This window comes from Artibeus jamaicensis, unplaced genomic scaffold (genome assembly GCF_021234435.1).
Source record: "Artibeus jamaicensis isolate MK-2021 breed Jamaican fruit bat unplaced genomic scaffold, CSHL_Jam_final contig_469, whole genome shotgun sequence".
NCBI lineage: Eukaryota > Metazoa > Chordata > Mammalia > Chiroptera > Phyllostomidae > Artibeus > Artibeus jamaicensis.
Window position 1 is genome coordinate 1,554,498 of NW_026521847.1, and position 15,319 is coordinate 1,569,816.

The 15,319-nt window shown below is 38.9% G+C and overlaps 1 protein-coding gene across 1 annotated transcript in view; it reads right to left on the bottom strand.

Annotated features, from left to right (window-relative positions):
• Positions 1-14,963, bottom strand: part of TRIM40 (tripartite motif containing 40) — a 30,660-nt gene extending 15,697 nt beyond the window's left edge. Inside the window, 3 exon segments of the mRNA XM_053667440.1 lie at positions 11,214-11,233; positions 14,569-14,786; positions 14,789-14,963. Of these exon segments, the coding sequence (XP_053523415.1) occupies positions 11,214-11,233; positions 14,569-14,786; positions 14,789-14,963 (413 nt within the window).
• Between the last annotated feature and the right edge of the window lie 356 nt (positions 14,964-15,319).

The window sequence follows — 15,319 nt, forward strand, 5'->3', positions numbered from 1 at the left end:
GGAGAGAATCCTAGAAGCAGCAAGAGATAAAGGGACAATCACCTATAAAGGAGTTCCCATCAAACTGTCAGGTCATTTCTCAAAAGAGACCTTACAAGCAAGAAAGGGCTAGAAAAAAGTCATGAAAAGCAAGGACCTACATCCAAGATTGCTCTCTCCAGCAAAGCTTTCATTTAGAATGAAAGGGCAGATAAAGTTCTTCTCAGATAAGGTCAAATGAAGGAGTTCATCATCACCAAGCCCTTATTATATGAAATGTTAAAGGGACGTAGCTAAGAAAGAGAGCCCTGGCTAGTGTAGCTCAGTGGATTGAGCACGGGCCTGTGAAGCAAAGGGTCACCAGTTTGGTTTCCAGTCAGGGCACATGCCTGGGTTGCAGACCAGGTCCTCAGTAGGAGACACACCAACCACACATTGATGTTTCTCTCCCACTCTTTCTCCTTCCCTTCTCCTCTCTCTAAAAATAAACAACTAAAATATTTTTTAAAAAAGAATAAGAAGATAAAAAACATGAACAGTGAAAGGACAGCAAACTCACAGTTATTAACAACCACACCTAAAACAAAAGCAAACTAAGAGGACAGCCAGATCAGGAGCAGAACCATAGAAATGAAGATCAAATGGAGGGTTAGCAATAGGGGAGTGGGAGGAGGAGAAGGGGGGAGAAGGTACAGAGAATAAGCAGCATAAGTGGTAGGTAGAAAATAGATAGGGGGTAGAGCAAGAATAGTATGGGAAACATAGAATCTAAAGAACTTGTGACACGTAGACATAAACTAAAGGGGGGAATAGTGGGGGACAGGATGTGCAGGGTGGAAGGAAATGAAGGGGGGAAATGGGACAACTTTAATGGCATAATCAATAATAATCAATAAAATATGTTAAAAAGAAAAAATAAAGTACCAATGACATATTTCACAGATATAGAACAAACACTTCAAAAATGTATGTGGGGCAGAGACTTCTGCCAAGATGGAGGCATAGGTGGATGTGTCGTGCCTTCTCACACAACCAAGTTTAGAGACAACTAAATATTAGCAACAGAAAACACAGCCAGAACACAGAAAATTGAACTTTTTGGAAGTCTGTTAACAACAAATTCTTCAGCCTGACTGGTAAGAGGGGCGAAACCAGCAGATGGCGGAGTGGGGTAGCACAGGAAAACTCAGTCAGACAGACTCAGGCATGCAGAAGTCAGGCGCAGGGTTGGACCCAGTGAGAGACCCAGCGAGCGGCCTCGGGGAAACAGCGAGGGAGCAAGGCTGCGGGTTGACTGTGGTCACGCATTCATGCTGGATAGACAAGCGAGGGAGTGGGCGATTGGACCAGGACCCAGTGGGTCCCCGTGGCGAGCGGCAGCCGAGGCCGCCATTTCCCGCTCTGACCCCGCCTCCACATACAGCGTCATAACCCAGCGACTCTGAGTGGCCCAGCACTAGTGAACCACCTAAGGCTCTGCTCCTCACCCAGCAGCGCAAAACAGCAAAGGGGGCCCGCCATTTCCCCCGCTCTGACCATGCTCTCACATACTGCATCACAACCCAGCGACCTGGTAGTCCAAGGCTCCACTCCTCATACTAACGAGCGCAAACAGACCAAAAATGGCTCAAGAAGGTCTCAAAGCCCCAGAGCCTATAAATCTAAGCGATGAAGAAATAGCAAAACTCCAGACGCACAGTTTAAAACACTGGTCATCAGGATCCTCACAGAACTGGTTGATTATACCGACAAATTAGACAAATATATGAAGGCGAAACTAATTGAAATGAATGGAATTGCACAGGAAACCAATAGCAGTGAAAAGGAAACCGGGACTCAAATCAAGGGAGTGGACCAGAAGAAAGCAAATAATGGCCAAACAGAAAAGAGTCAAGAAGCAAGATTCAAAGAAATGAGGAGAGTCTTAGGAAACTCCAGGACATCTTTAAATGTTCCAACATCCGAATTATAGGGGTACCAGAAGGGGGGAAAGAAACAGCCACCAGGGGAAAACTTATCTGAACAAATAATAAAGGAAAATTTCCCCAATCTGGCAAAGGGAAATAGACTTCCAGGAAATCCAGGAAGCTCAGAGAGTCCCAAAGAAGTTGGATCCAAGAGGAAACACACCAAGGCACATCATAATTATATTAGCCAAGATTAAAATGAAGGAGAGAATCCTAGAAGCAGCAAGGAATAAGGGGACAGTCACCTACAAAGGAGTTCCCATCAGACTGTCAGCAGATTTCTCAAAAGAGACCTTACAGGCAAGAAGGGGCTGGAAAGAGGTATTCCAAGTCATGAAATCCAAAGACCTACAACCAAGATTGCTCTATCCAGCAAAACTTTCATTTAGAATGGAAGGACAGATAAAGTGCTTCTCAGATAAGATCAAATTCAAGGAGTTCATCATCACCAAGCTCTTATTATATGAAATGTTAAAGGGACTTACCTAAGGAAAAGAAGATAAAAAAAACATGAACAGTGAAAGGACAGCAAACTCACAGTTATTAACAACCACCTAAAACAAAAGCAAACTAAAAGGACAGCTAGATCAGGAGCAGAACCATAGAAATGAAGATCTCAAGGAGGGTTAGCAACAGGGGAGTGGGAGGAGGGGAAGGGGGGAGAAGGTACAGAAAATAAGTAGCATAGACAGTAGATAGAAAATAGAAGGGTGGGCAAGAATAGTATGGGAAATATAGAATCTAAAGAACTTGAGACACATGGACATAAACTAAAGGGGGGTAATGGTGGGCACGGGGGGGTAGGGTGGAGGGGAATGAAGGGGGGAATAGAACAACTGTAACAGCATAATCAATAAATAAAATAAAATAAAAAAAATAAATGTATGTGGAACCATAAATGACCCCAAACAGCCACAGCAACTTTGAGAAAAAAGAACAAACAAGGAGGGATCACAATACCTGATACCAAACTGTATTACAAGGCCGCTGTAATTGAAACAGCCTGGTACTGGCATAAAAACAGACAGATAGACCAATGGAACAGATTAAAGAGCCTGGAAATAAACCCAAGTCTCTATGGTCAATTAGTATTCGACAAAGGGGGAAACAGCATAGAATGAAGTAAAAACAGTCTCTTCAACAAATGGTGTTGGGATTGCTGGAGAGATACATACAAAAAAAATGACACTTGATCATCAACTTACATGATACACAAAAATAACTTCAAGGTGGATAAAATACTTAAATATAAGTCAAGACACCCTTAAAGTCCTGGAGAAGAACATAGGCAAGAAAATCTCAGATATTCCATGCAGCAGTATTTTCACTGATATGTCCCATAGAGCAAGGGACATAAAGAAAAAATGAATAAGTGGGACCTTATCAAAGTAAAAAGCTTCCGCAAAGCTAAAGAAAACATCATTAAATGAAAAGAAACCCCAAGTACATGGGAAAACATACTTGCCAATGATACCTCACACAAGGTTTTGACTTCCAAAATATATGAGGAACTCGCATGACTCCACTATATGAAGACGAACAACCCACTTAAAAAACGGGCAAAGGACTTGAAGAGACACTTCTCCAAGGAGGACATAATACAGAGGGTCCAGAGATATATAGAAAGGATGCTCAGCATCACTAGCCTTCAGAGAGATGTAAATTAAAACCACAATGAGATACCACTTCTCACCTGTGCAGGACAGTGAAGGCTGACATCAAAAGCTCAGGTTGACTTCCAGGCAAGATGGAGGCATAGGTGGGAACACTGTGCCTCCTCGCACAACCAAGTTTAAAGACAAAAAATTTTAGTAAAAAAACACAGCCAAAACACAGAAAATTGAACAGTTATTAACAACCACACCTGAAACAAAAGCAAACAAACAGACAGCTAGATCATGAGTGAAACCATAGAAATGGAGATCACATGGAGGGTTAGCAACAGGGGAGTGGGAGGAAGAGAAGAGGGGAGAAGGTATAGAGAATAAGTAGTATAGACGGTAGGTAGAAAATAGACAGGGGGGAGAGCAAGAGCAGTGCGGGAAACGTAGAAGCTAAAGAACTAGTGACACATGGACATGAACTAAAGAACTTGTGCACCATGGCTGGGGGACAGGGTGTGCAGGATGGAGGGGAATGAAGGAGGGGGGGAACGGGACAACTGTAATGGCATAATCAATAAAATATATTTTTTAAAAAGCTCAGGTTGAGTGTTGGCAAAGCACACTTGATTGCTTGCATCTGCAAAGCAGAGCAAGCCATCAGCTGATGATGGCCGGAACTCATGGGGATTAAGAAGGGAATAGATAACCACAAGTTTCAGCTGAATATGACTGTAACCTTTGCAGAAGACATATTTATCATTTAGATAGGCTGGGAACAGAACAATCTTTGCCCACAGCCTTGAGCTTTATCTACCAACCCCTATAAAATAAACTCAGAGACCATGTTCAGAGTCATTCTCTCTCCATCAGAGGAGAAACCCCCACCTGCCCCCTGCTTTTCCTTAAACTGTGTTATGACTTTCTTAATCTCCCATTGCCCCCACTCAGGGACCTCCACCCCACACTGGTAGAAGCACTCACTAGTCAGAATGGCCATCATAAACAAATCAATAAACAAGTGCTGGCCAGGTTGTAGAGAAAAGGGAACCCTAGTACACTGTTGGTGGAAATGCAGACTGGTGCAGCCACAGTGGAAACAGTATGGAATTTCCTCAGAAAACTAAAAATGGAACTGCTGTTTGACCTGGCCATTCCACTGCTGGGACTATACCCTAAGAATCCTGAAACCCCAGTTCAAAAGAACTTATGCACCCCAGTGTTCATAGCAGCACAATTCACAGTAGCCAAGTGCTGAGAGCAACCTAAGTGCCCATCGGTAAATGAGTGGATCAAAAAAGAATGGTACATTTACATGATGAAATACTATGCAGCAGAAAGAAAGGAGCTCCTACCCTTTGTGACAGTGTGGATGGAACTACAGAGCATTATGCTAAGTAAAAGAAGTCAGGCAGTGAAAGACAATACCATATGATCTCACCTTTACGTAGAACCTAATCAACAAAACAAGGGAGCAAAATATAACCAGAGACATTGAAATTAAGAACAAACTGACAGTAACTAGAGGGGATGTGGGAGGGGATAATGCGGGGAAAATGGGAGAAGCATTTTCAGGAACAACTATAAAGGACACATGGACAAAACTAAAGGAGGGTAGGATCGAGGATGGGAGGTGGGAATAGATGAGGTAGAGGGTATGGTGGTAGGTAGGATAGAGACAACTGCACCTGAACAACAATAAAAAATAAAAATATAAGTAAAAAATAAAATAACCTCTCTCTCTCTCTCTCTCTCTCTCTCTCTCTCACACACACACACACACAGAATTAAAACACAAAACTTTTACAAATTATTTTCCTAAAATATTCTCCATGGGGAAAATGACAAATTAAATTCCAAGAAATACTGCAAGCCCTGCTTTGTCTTAATAAAACATTTTAAAAGTTTCTGATCATATTAAACATCAGGTAGAGTGTGATTTCTCAGCAGAAAACATTGACTGAAAAGGACACTAAATAGTAATGAAACATGAGAACATAGCAACAGTGAAATTATTTCTCAAATGGCTTCCTAACGAGATACAGAAAAGAAAAAGTGAATAATAGATAAAAAGTAACTTTCCCTGACACAGTGCACCCCCCTCTTCACAAATTAACCAACTTTCATAAAAAGTGTTACTTACAGGACCAAAATTATCCCCAAGTATGGACAAGAATGCTATCAATCATTACATGTTATAAAGAAAAATAATTCTGTGATGAGTAAACCTGACAATGTCCAAGTGATCATGTATCTAGAAAATGTCAGAAAATTAACTTACAGATTATCTCAGGAAAGACTCTCATTTGAACCTACAAGTGCCAATTGCAAAAGAAAAAGAACCTTATAAAATATAGCTACCCTCAGTATGAGGTTCAAATAAAGATAATTTAACATTTGATTCAGAAACATAAAGACAAATGCTTAGCAACATACTCTATTAGCCAACAAGAAAAAATAAACCCCAAAGCCACATTTAAAAAATATTTTATTTTATTTTTGTCTATAGAGATAGGGGAATAAAGGGACAGAGAGGACAAGAAACATCTATATGAGCGAGAAATATTGATCACAGTTGCCTTCTGTATACTCTCCAGGGGGCCAAACCTAGGACCCAGGCATGTGCCCTGACTGGGATTCAAACCAGTGATCTTTTTGTTCACAGTACAATGCCCAACCAACTGAGGCCAAAGTCACAATTGTTAATGTAGTCAACAAATTCAATGAAACACCATTTAATATCTGAGAGAATCCTCTATAGAACTTGGAAGCATTGCATAAGAAAATTCCTAGGGGAAAAGATATTTCATGCAAATGAAAAGAAAAAAAAAAGCTGGTGTACCAATACTTATAGCCCCCAAAAAAGAGACTTTAAAACCAAGGCTATAGTAAGAGACAAAGAAGAACACTACATGAAGAACACTATGTAATGATAAAGGGAACAATCCAACAAGAGGATATAACCCTAGTAAACATTTATGTACCCAATAGAGGAGCATCTAAATATGTAAGACAAATCCTGATGGACATAAAGGTAGAGATTGGCAGAAATACAGTCACATTTGGGGATTTTTACACCCCATTCATTTCAATGAATTATTTTCCAGACAGAAAATGAAAAATGAGACAGTGGCCTTAAATTACACACTAGATCAGATGGATTTAATTGATATCTACAGAGCATTACACCCCAAAGCCCCAGAATATAAATTCTTTTCAAGTGCTTATGGGATGTTTTCTAAGATAAATCATATATTAGAACAGAAAACAAGTCTCGATAAATTTAATAAGATCAAAATCATATCAAGCATCCTCTCTGACCATGATATGACATTAGAAATTAATCACATGAAGAAATCTGAAAAATACACAAAGACATGGAAGCTAAATAATATGTTATTAAGTAATGAATGGGCCAACAATGAGATCAATAAAGAAATCAAATACCTTGAAATAAATGAAAATGAGGACACAACAATCCAAAATCTGTGGGACATTGGGAAAGCCATCCTAAGAGGGAAATTCATAGGATTACAGGCTTATCTCAAATAACAAGGAAAGCTCAAATAAACAATCTAACCTTATACTTAAAAGAACTTGGAAAAAGAACGATCAACAAGGCTGAAAGGGAGTAGAAGGAAGGAAGTAATAAAGATCAGAGCAGAAATAAGTGAAATAGAGTCTAAAAAAATACAAAAGATCAGTGAACCCAAGAGCTGGTTTTTTAAAAAGATAAACAAGATAGACAAAACTTTAACCATCAAGAAAAAAAGAGAGAGGACCCAAATAAATAAGATGAGAAATAAAAGAGAAGAAACAGCAACTGACACCAAAGACATACAAAGGATTATAAGAAAATATTATGAACTATATGCCAGCAAATAGGACAACCTGGATGAAATGGATAAATTCCTAGAAATATACAATATTCCAAAACAAAACCAGGAAGAATCAGAGAATCTGAATAGACACCTAGTGAAACTGAAGCAGTAATTAAATAACTCCCAACAAACAAAAGGTCTGGACCAGGTGGCCTCACATGTAGATTTTACCAAACATTCTGAGAAGAATTAACACCTCTCCTTCTCAAACTATGTCAAAAGAAATTAAAGAGAAGAGAAAAGTCTTAAGCTCATTTGACAAGTCCAGCATTATCCTAATTCCAGAATAAGATAAAAACACTACAAAAAAGTTATAGGCCAATATCCATGAAGAACATAGATGCTAAAATTCTCAACAAAATGTTAGCAAACCAAATACAGCAATACATCAAAAAGACCACACGATGTGATCAAGAGGGATTTATTCTGGGAATGCCAGGTTGGTATTTGCAAATCAATAACTGTAATATACTGCATAAACAAAATAAAAACCACATGATCATATCAATACATGAAGAAAAAGCACTTGATAAAATCCAGCACTTACTTACGATAAAAACTTTCAGCAAAGTGGGAATAGAAGGAACATACTTAAACATAATAAAGGTCCTATACAACAAACCAAGTGCCAGCATCATACTCAACAGGCAAAACCTACAAGCATTCCCCTTAAGATTGGGAGAAAGACAGGGATGTCCATTTTCACCTTTCTTATTCAACATAGTACTGGAAGTTCTAGCTATAGCAATAAGGCAAGAAGAAGAAATAAAAGGCACCCAGATGACATGATAATATAGATAGAGAACCCTAAAAATTCCACCCTAAAATTACTAGAACTGAAAAATGGATTCAGTAGAGTAGCAAGATACAAAATTAATATTTAGAAATCAGTTGCATTTTTATATGCCAATAATGAATATGAGAAAGAAAAATTAAGAAAACAATCCCATTCACAATTGCTTCAAAAAAATCCTAGGGATAAATCTAACCAAAGATATAAAAGACCTATACTCAAATAATTATAAGACGCTGAAGAAAAAAACTAAAAAAACCCTAAAACTAATTGGAAGCACAACTGCATTCATGGTTGGGACAAATTAACATCATTAAAATGTCCATACTACCCTAAGGAATTCACAAATTCAATGTAATTCTTATTAATATACCAATGGCCTATTTCACAGAACTAGAAAAAACATTCCAAAAAAGTACATGGAACCACAAAAGACTTCAAATAGCCACCACAATCTTGAGAAAGAAGAATAAGTTTGGAGGAATCATGCTACCTAACATCAAAATATACTATCAGGCTATAGTAATCAAAATAGCATTGTACTGGCATAAAAACAGACACATAGATCAGTAGAACAGAATAGAGAACCCAGAAATAAACTCATACCTTTATAGTCAATTAATATTTGACAGAAGAACTAGCACATACAATGGGCTAAAGATAATTTATTCAATAAATGGTGCTGGGAAAACTGGACAGATACATGCAGAAAAATGAAACTAGACAATCATCTTGCATCATGAACAAAAAATAAAATAAAAATGGATCGAAGACTTAAATGTTAGACCTGAAACCATAAAAATCCTAGAAAAAACATAGGCAGTAAAATCTCAGAAATTGTTCATGGCAATATTTTTTCAGATATATCTCTTCAGGCAAGAGAAACAAACAAACAAAAATAACAAATGGAACTACATCAAACTAAAAAGTTTTTGCACAGCAAAAAAATTATAAACAAAGTAAAAAGACAATGCATAGAATGGGAGAACATATTACCCAATACATTTGATAAGGGGTTAATATCCAAAGTTTATAAAGAACTTAGAAAACTTAACACCAAAAGAAATCTGATTAATGAATGGTCAAAAGACCTGAATAGACACTTCTACAAAGAGGACATACAGATGGCCAATAAACATATGAAAAGATGCTCAACATCACTAATCATGAGAGAAATGTCAATTAAAGTCAAAATGAGATATTACCTCACACTGGTTAGAATGGCTATCAACAATAAATAGACAGACAACAAGTGTTGGTGAGGATGTGGAGACAGGGAAACCTTGATGTACTGCTGGTGGGAATGTAGATTGGTGCAGCCACTGAGGAAAGCAGAATGGATATAACTAAAAAAATTAAAAATAAAACTGTTTTGTGACCCAGTAATTCTACTTCTGGCAATTTATCTGAGGAAATCCAAAACATTAATTTGAAAGAATATATGCACCCTTATGTTCACTGCAGCATTATTTACAACAGCTAATATATGGAAGCAGCCTGAGTGTCCATCAGTAGATGAGTGGATAAAACAACTATACGATATTTACACAATGAAATACTACTTGGCCATATAAAAGAAGAAAGTTTTTCCCTTTGTGACAGCATGGATGGACTTAGAGACCATTATGCTAAATGAAACAAGCCAGTCAGAGAAAGACAAATAGCATACAATTTCACACATTATTAGAATCTAATGAACAAACTGATCTCATATGCAAAATAGACAGAAGCTCAGAGAGCAGACTGAGAGCTCTGGGTGGGGGAGGTTAGGGAGTGGAGAGATTGAGCAAAGAGCAAAAGGACTTATGAACATGGACAACAATATGGTGATTGTGGAGCAGAGAAGGATATAAGGGTAACAGATGGTAATGGAAAATATAAAGTAAAAATGAATTAAAAGAAAATTCCTCTGGAAGACAGTGAGAACATCAGGCTTTGAAAAATATTATATAACGAAGATACTGGTAGATTTTTTTAAACATATAAAGTAGCAGCATGAAGACAATGTGACAACTTTAGAACAAAAAATAATCAATGAGTAGAGTAAAACATCTGCTGTTAAAAATGTAATTAATGACAAAACATAATCAATATCTAGATGTGGAAAGAACTCAGAAATTTTGAGGGACAATTGGATATGAGAATAAAAAAAACTAACATGGAGTAGTTCTTCATACAACACAGTATATAAAATTTCAAATAAGATGGGAATTATTATTCCTTTTAAAAATATATTTTATTGATTATGCTATTAAATTTGTCCCATTTTTTTATTCCCTTTATTCTCCTCCACCCTGTACCACACCTCCCATCATCATTTCCCAACTTTAGTTCATGTCCAGGGGTAATACATATAAGTTCTTTGGCTTCTCCATTTCCTATACTATTCTTAACACACCCTTCCATCTATTTTGTACCCACAATTTATGCTTCTTATTCCCTGTACCTTTCCCCCCATTCTCTACCTTCCCCCTCCCCACTGATAACCCTCCAAGTGATCTCCATTTCTGTGATTCTGTTCCTGTCCTAGTTGTTTGCTTAGATTGCTTTTTTTTTTTTTTAGGTTCAGTTGTTGATAGTTGTGACTTTATTGTCATTCTACTATTCATAGTTTTAATCATTTTCTTTTTTTCTTAGATAAGTCTCTTTAACATTTCATGTAATAAGGGCTTGGTGATGAGGAACTCCTTTAACTTGACCACATCTGGGAAGCATTTTATCTGCTTTTCCATTCTAAATGAAAGCTTTGCTGGATAGAGCAATCTTGGATATAGGTCCTTGTCTTTCATGACTTGGAATACTCTTTCTGGCCCCTTCTTGTCTACAAGGTTTCTTTTGAGAAATCAGCTGAGCATCTTATGGGAACTCCTTTATAGGTAACTGTCTCCTTTTCTCTTGCTGCTTTTAAGATTCTCTCCTTATCTTTACTCTTGGGTAATGTAATTATGATGTGCCTTGCTGTGTGCTTCCTTGGGCCCAACTTTTTTGGGACTTTCTGAGCTTCCTAGACTTCCTGGAAGTCTGTTGCCTTTGCCAGATTGGGGAATTTCACCTTCATTATTTTTTTCAAATAAATTTTTCACTTCTTGCTGTTCCTCTTCTCCTTATAGCACCCCTATCATTTGGATGTTGAAATGTTTAAAGTTGTCCCAGGGGTTTCTAAGACTCTCCTCATATTTTTTCATTGTGTTTCTTCATTCTATTCTGGTTGAATGTTTATTTCTTCCTTCTAGTCCAAACTGTGGATTTGAGTCCCAGTTTTTTCTTTTCATTGTTCGTTCCCTGTACATTTTCCTTTATTTCACTTTTTATAGCCTTCACTCTTTCCTCTACTTTGTGACAATATTCAACTCTTTCTGTGAGCATCCTGATTACCAGTGTTTCAAACTCTGCATCTGATAGATTGGCTATCTCTTCATCACTTAGTTGTATTTTCTGAAGCTTTGATCTGTTCTTTCATTTGGGCCATTATTTTTTTTTGGTCTGGACATGCCTGTTACATTGCAAGGGATGGAGCCTCAGGTATTCACCAGGGTGGGACAACCCATGTCACTGTATTGCAGTGCTGTGTGAGGGGGAGGAGTCCAAGAAGGAGCAATATCACTTGCTCAGTTCTCTGATGGCTTTCAATAACTTCCTGTTACCCACAAGCAAATTGGACACTTCCAGTGCTGATCCTGGGTAGGTGGGTTTGTATATATTCTAGGACCCTGTGGGTCTCTCCAAAGACCGCTCCTGTGAGGCTGGGAGTTTCTTCTAGCACTGCAACTTCCACATGTTTTTTTAGTCAGAGGTTTTGAAGTGAGGCGGCTGATTGCAGACTGGGGGGTCCCACATTCTCTTACAGATAAACCATGAGAAACTGAGGAGCAGGATGGACTGCACAACCCAGGGCCCCAGCATGGGGAAATGAAGCCCCAAACCACTGATAAAAACACCTGTGGGGGTTGAGGCAGCAGGAGAAACTCCCAGCCCCACAGGAGAGTTCCTTAGAGAAACTCACAGGGTCCTAGAACGTACACAAGCCCACACACCCGGGAACCAGCACCAGAAGGGCCCAATTTGCTTGTGGGAAGCAGCAAAGGGGACCAAAATTAGAGAGAATGGAGCAAGTGCCATTATTCCCTCTCTGACTCTGCCCCCACATACAGCATCACAACCCAGTGAATGGGTTGCCCCACCCTGGTGGACACCTAAGGCTCTGCCCCTCATACAAAACAGGCATGAACAAACCAAAAATGGCTCAATCAGAAGAACAAATTAAAGCCCCAGAGTCAATAATTTTAAGTGACCAAGAGATAGCCAACCTATCAGATACACAATTCAAAACACTGCTTGCTGATCAGGGTGCTCACAGAACTGGTTGATTTTGGTTGCAAATTAGACGAAAAAAATGAAGGCTACACTAAGTGAAATGAAGGAAAATGTACAGGAAACCAATAGTGATGGGAAGGAAACTGGGACTCAAATAAACACTGTGGACCAGAAGGAAAAAAAAATGACCAAACAGAAAAGAATGAAGAAACAAGAATTCAAAAAAAAAAAAAAAAAAAACGAGGAGAGGCTTAGGAACCTCCAGGACACCTTTAAACATTCCAACATCTGAATTATAGGGGTACCAGAAGGGGAAGAGGAGAGAATCCTAGAAGCAGCAAGAGATAAGGAGACAGTAACCTACAAAGGAGTTCCCATCAGACTGTCAGCTGATTTCTCAAAAGAGACCTTACTGGCAAGAAGGGGCTGGAAAGAAGTATTCCAAGTCATGAAAGGCAAGGACCTACATCCAAGATCGCTCAGTCCAGCAAAACTTTCATTTAGAATGGAAGGGCAGATAAAGTGCTTCTCAGACAAGGTCAACTTCAAGGAGTTCATCATCACCAAGCCCTTATTATATGAAATGTTAAAGGGATTTATCTAAGAAAAAGATAAAAAATGTGAACAGTAAAATGACAGCAAACTCACAATCATTAACAAGCACACCTAAAACAAAAACAAAAGCAAACTAAGCAGACAACTAGATCAGGAGCAGAGCCACAGAAATGGAGATCACATGGAGGGTTATTAACAGGAGAGTGGGAGGGGGAGAGAGGGGGTAAAGGTACAGAGAATAAGTAGCATAGACGGTGGGAAGAAAATAGACAGAGGGAGGGCAAGAGTAGTATGGGAAATGTAGAAGCTAAAGAACTTAAGACACATCGACATGAACTAAAGGGGGGCAATGTGGGGGGAGGGGATGTGCAGGGTGGAGGGGAATGAGGGGGGGAAATGGGACAACTGTAATGGCATAATCAATAAAATATATTAAAAATAAAGAAAGAAAAAAGCACATTTTAAAATAAAAAAAGAGAAGTACAAATTGATAGGTAAGGAATTAACAAGGGGATATTAAGAACAGTATAGGAATTGGAGTAGCCAAAGAACTTACATGCATGACCCATGGACATAAACTAAGCAGGCAGGGGACATTTCTGGAGAGATAGGGGTTACCTTGTGGAGGGGAGCAAAGGGGAACATATTGGGGCAACTGTAGTAGCATAATTAATGAAATATATTTTAAAACAATAACGAAATAACACAGTGTCTGCCAATTTATGACACATTCACAAAATTGAATACCATGCAGTTGTTGAAAAAAATTTATATTTAAATAAACTGACAGGAGAATGTGAAGTTGTCTAAGATGTATATTTAGATCATAAATGAGCTACAGAAAAAATTATAAAGAGAATCTGTATGTGTGTGTTAAGGAGTGCATTCACATGCAGAGAATTTTCTGTAAGAATGATACACAAAACTTCACAATGGTCACCTGTGGTGAATTAGAAGGAGGAAATGTTTTTAGTTTTGACTTTATATCACCACATTGTCTTGATGCATCACTAAGAACATGTAATTTATATGATAAAAATTTTAAATAAAATAGGATACAAATATCATACAGGAAGGAAAGAAAAGACAAAGCAAGAGGACAGAGAAAGAGAGAGAAAACCATGCACTGATTTCAAGGTTTCAATATATTTGCAGAATAATTATTAGTATTAATTATTAGAAGATTACATTTCTAGTCAAATTTCTAGTGCTATCAATCAGGGGAACTACATGGTCTTAATACCAAAGGAGTTGTGCATTATCTAGTCCAACTCCATTCTACAGATGAGCAAAGTGAGAGTAGCTCATGCTTCCTGGAATGTTATCACAGTGACAGTGTGTTCTCTTAGACTTGTATTTATACACTGACACATTAACATTAGCAGCAAAATATACATGGAAAAGCAAAGACTAGGGTCCAAAATAAGATGAAGCTGAAGAAACAAAGAAGAGTGTCAATAATTAAACCTCTATGATGCCAGGCATAATGGGCAGTGGGTAGAAAGGAGTAACTCAGGGAGGTGGTGACTTAGCCTTACCTTGTAGTGACTGATGGCATCTTCAATGGCCAGCTCACAATGAGACTTGTGTTCAGGAGGCACTAGTTATTCCATACACAGAAGAAGTCAGCTCTCCTCACAGAACCTGCACAACTTTTTTTGGTGGCTGTGGCAGATATTGCCTGTCCCTAGAACCAGGGCTTCTGGCAGAGGGGACAGCAGAAAAGTCCAAAAGCTGAGACCTTCTCCACATACTGGGCCAGGCACACTTGGCAGAAAATGTGTCCATAGTCAGTGCTCACTGCCTCTGTCAGGCTCTCCTGGCAGATGGAGCAGATGCCCTCTTCCTGACTGTTCCTTTGCAGAGAGACCATGGCCTCTACCCCACACTCCCAGCCTCCTGTCTACAAGGCCTCCTTCCCCACTGGGGCTTTGGAAGCCCTCCCATACACAGTCCCTGAAGGGTGGCCCCGGTGGAAAGAGGCAGGTTTGAAGCAGCCTAGAGGATGTGACTTGGGCCTCCAGCTTCAGGCAACTGCTCACTCTCCATCAGTGGAGCCTAGCATGGAGCACATGCACCACAGTTCTGCACCAGTTACAGAAACATCTCATCAGCTTTGACATGTACCCTCTAGTTCCCTCGTAGTAACAAAACTTGTAATCACTCCTTATTTTTCATACCATACCCCTGGAGAAAATAGGTGATTCAAAACCAATTCTCTTTTTTTTT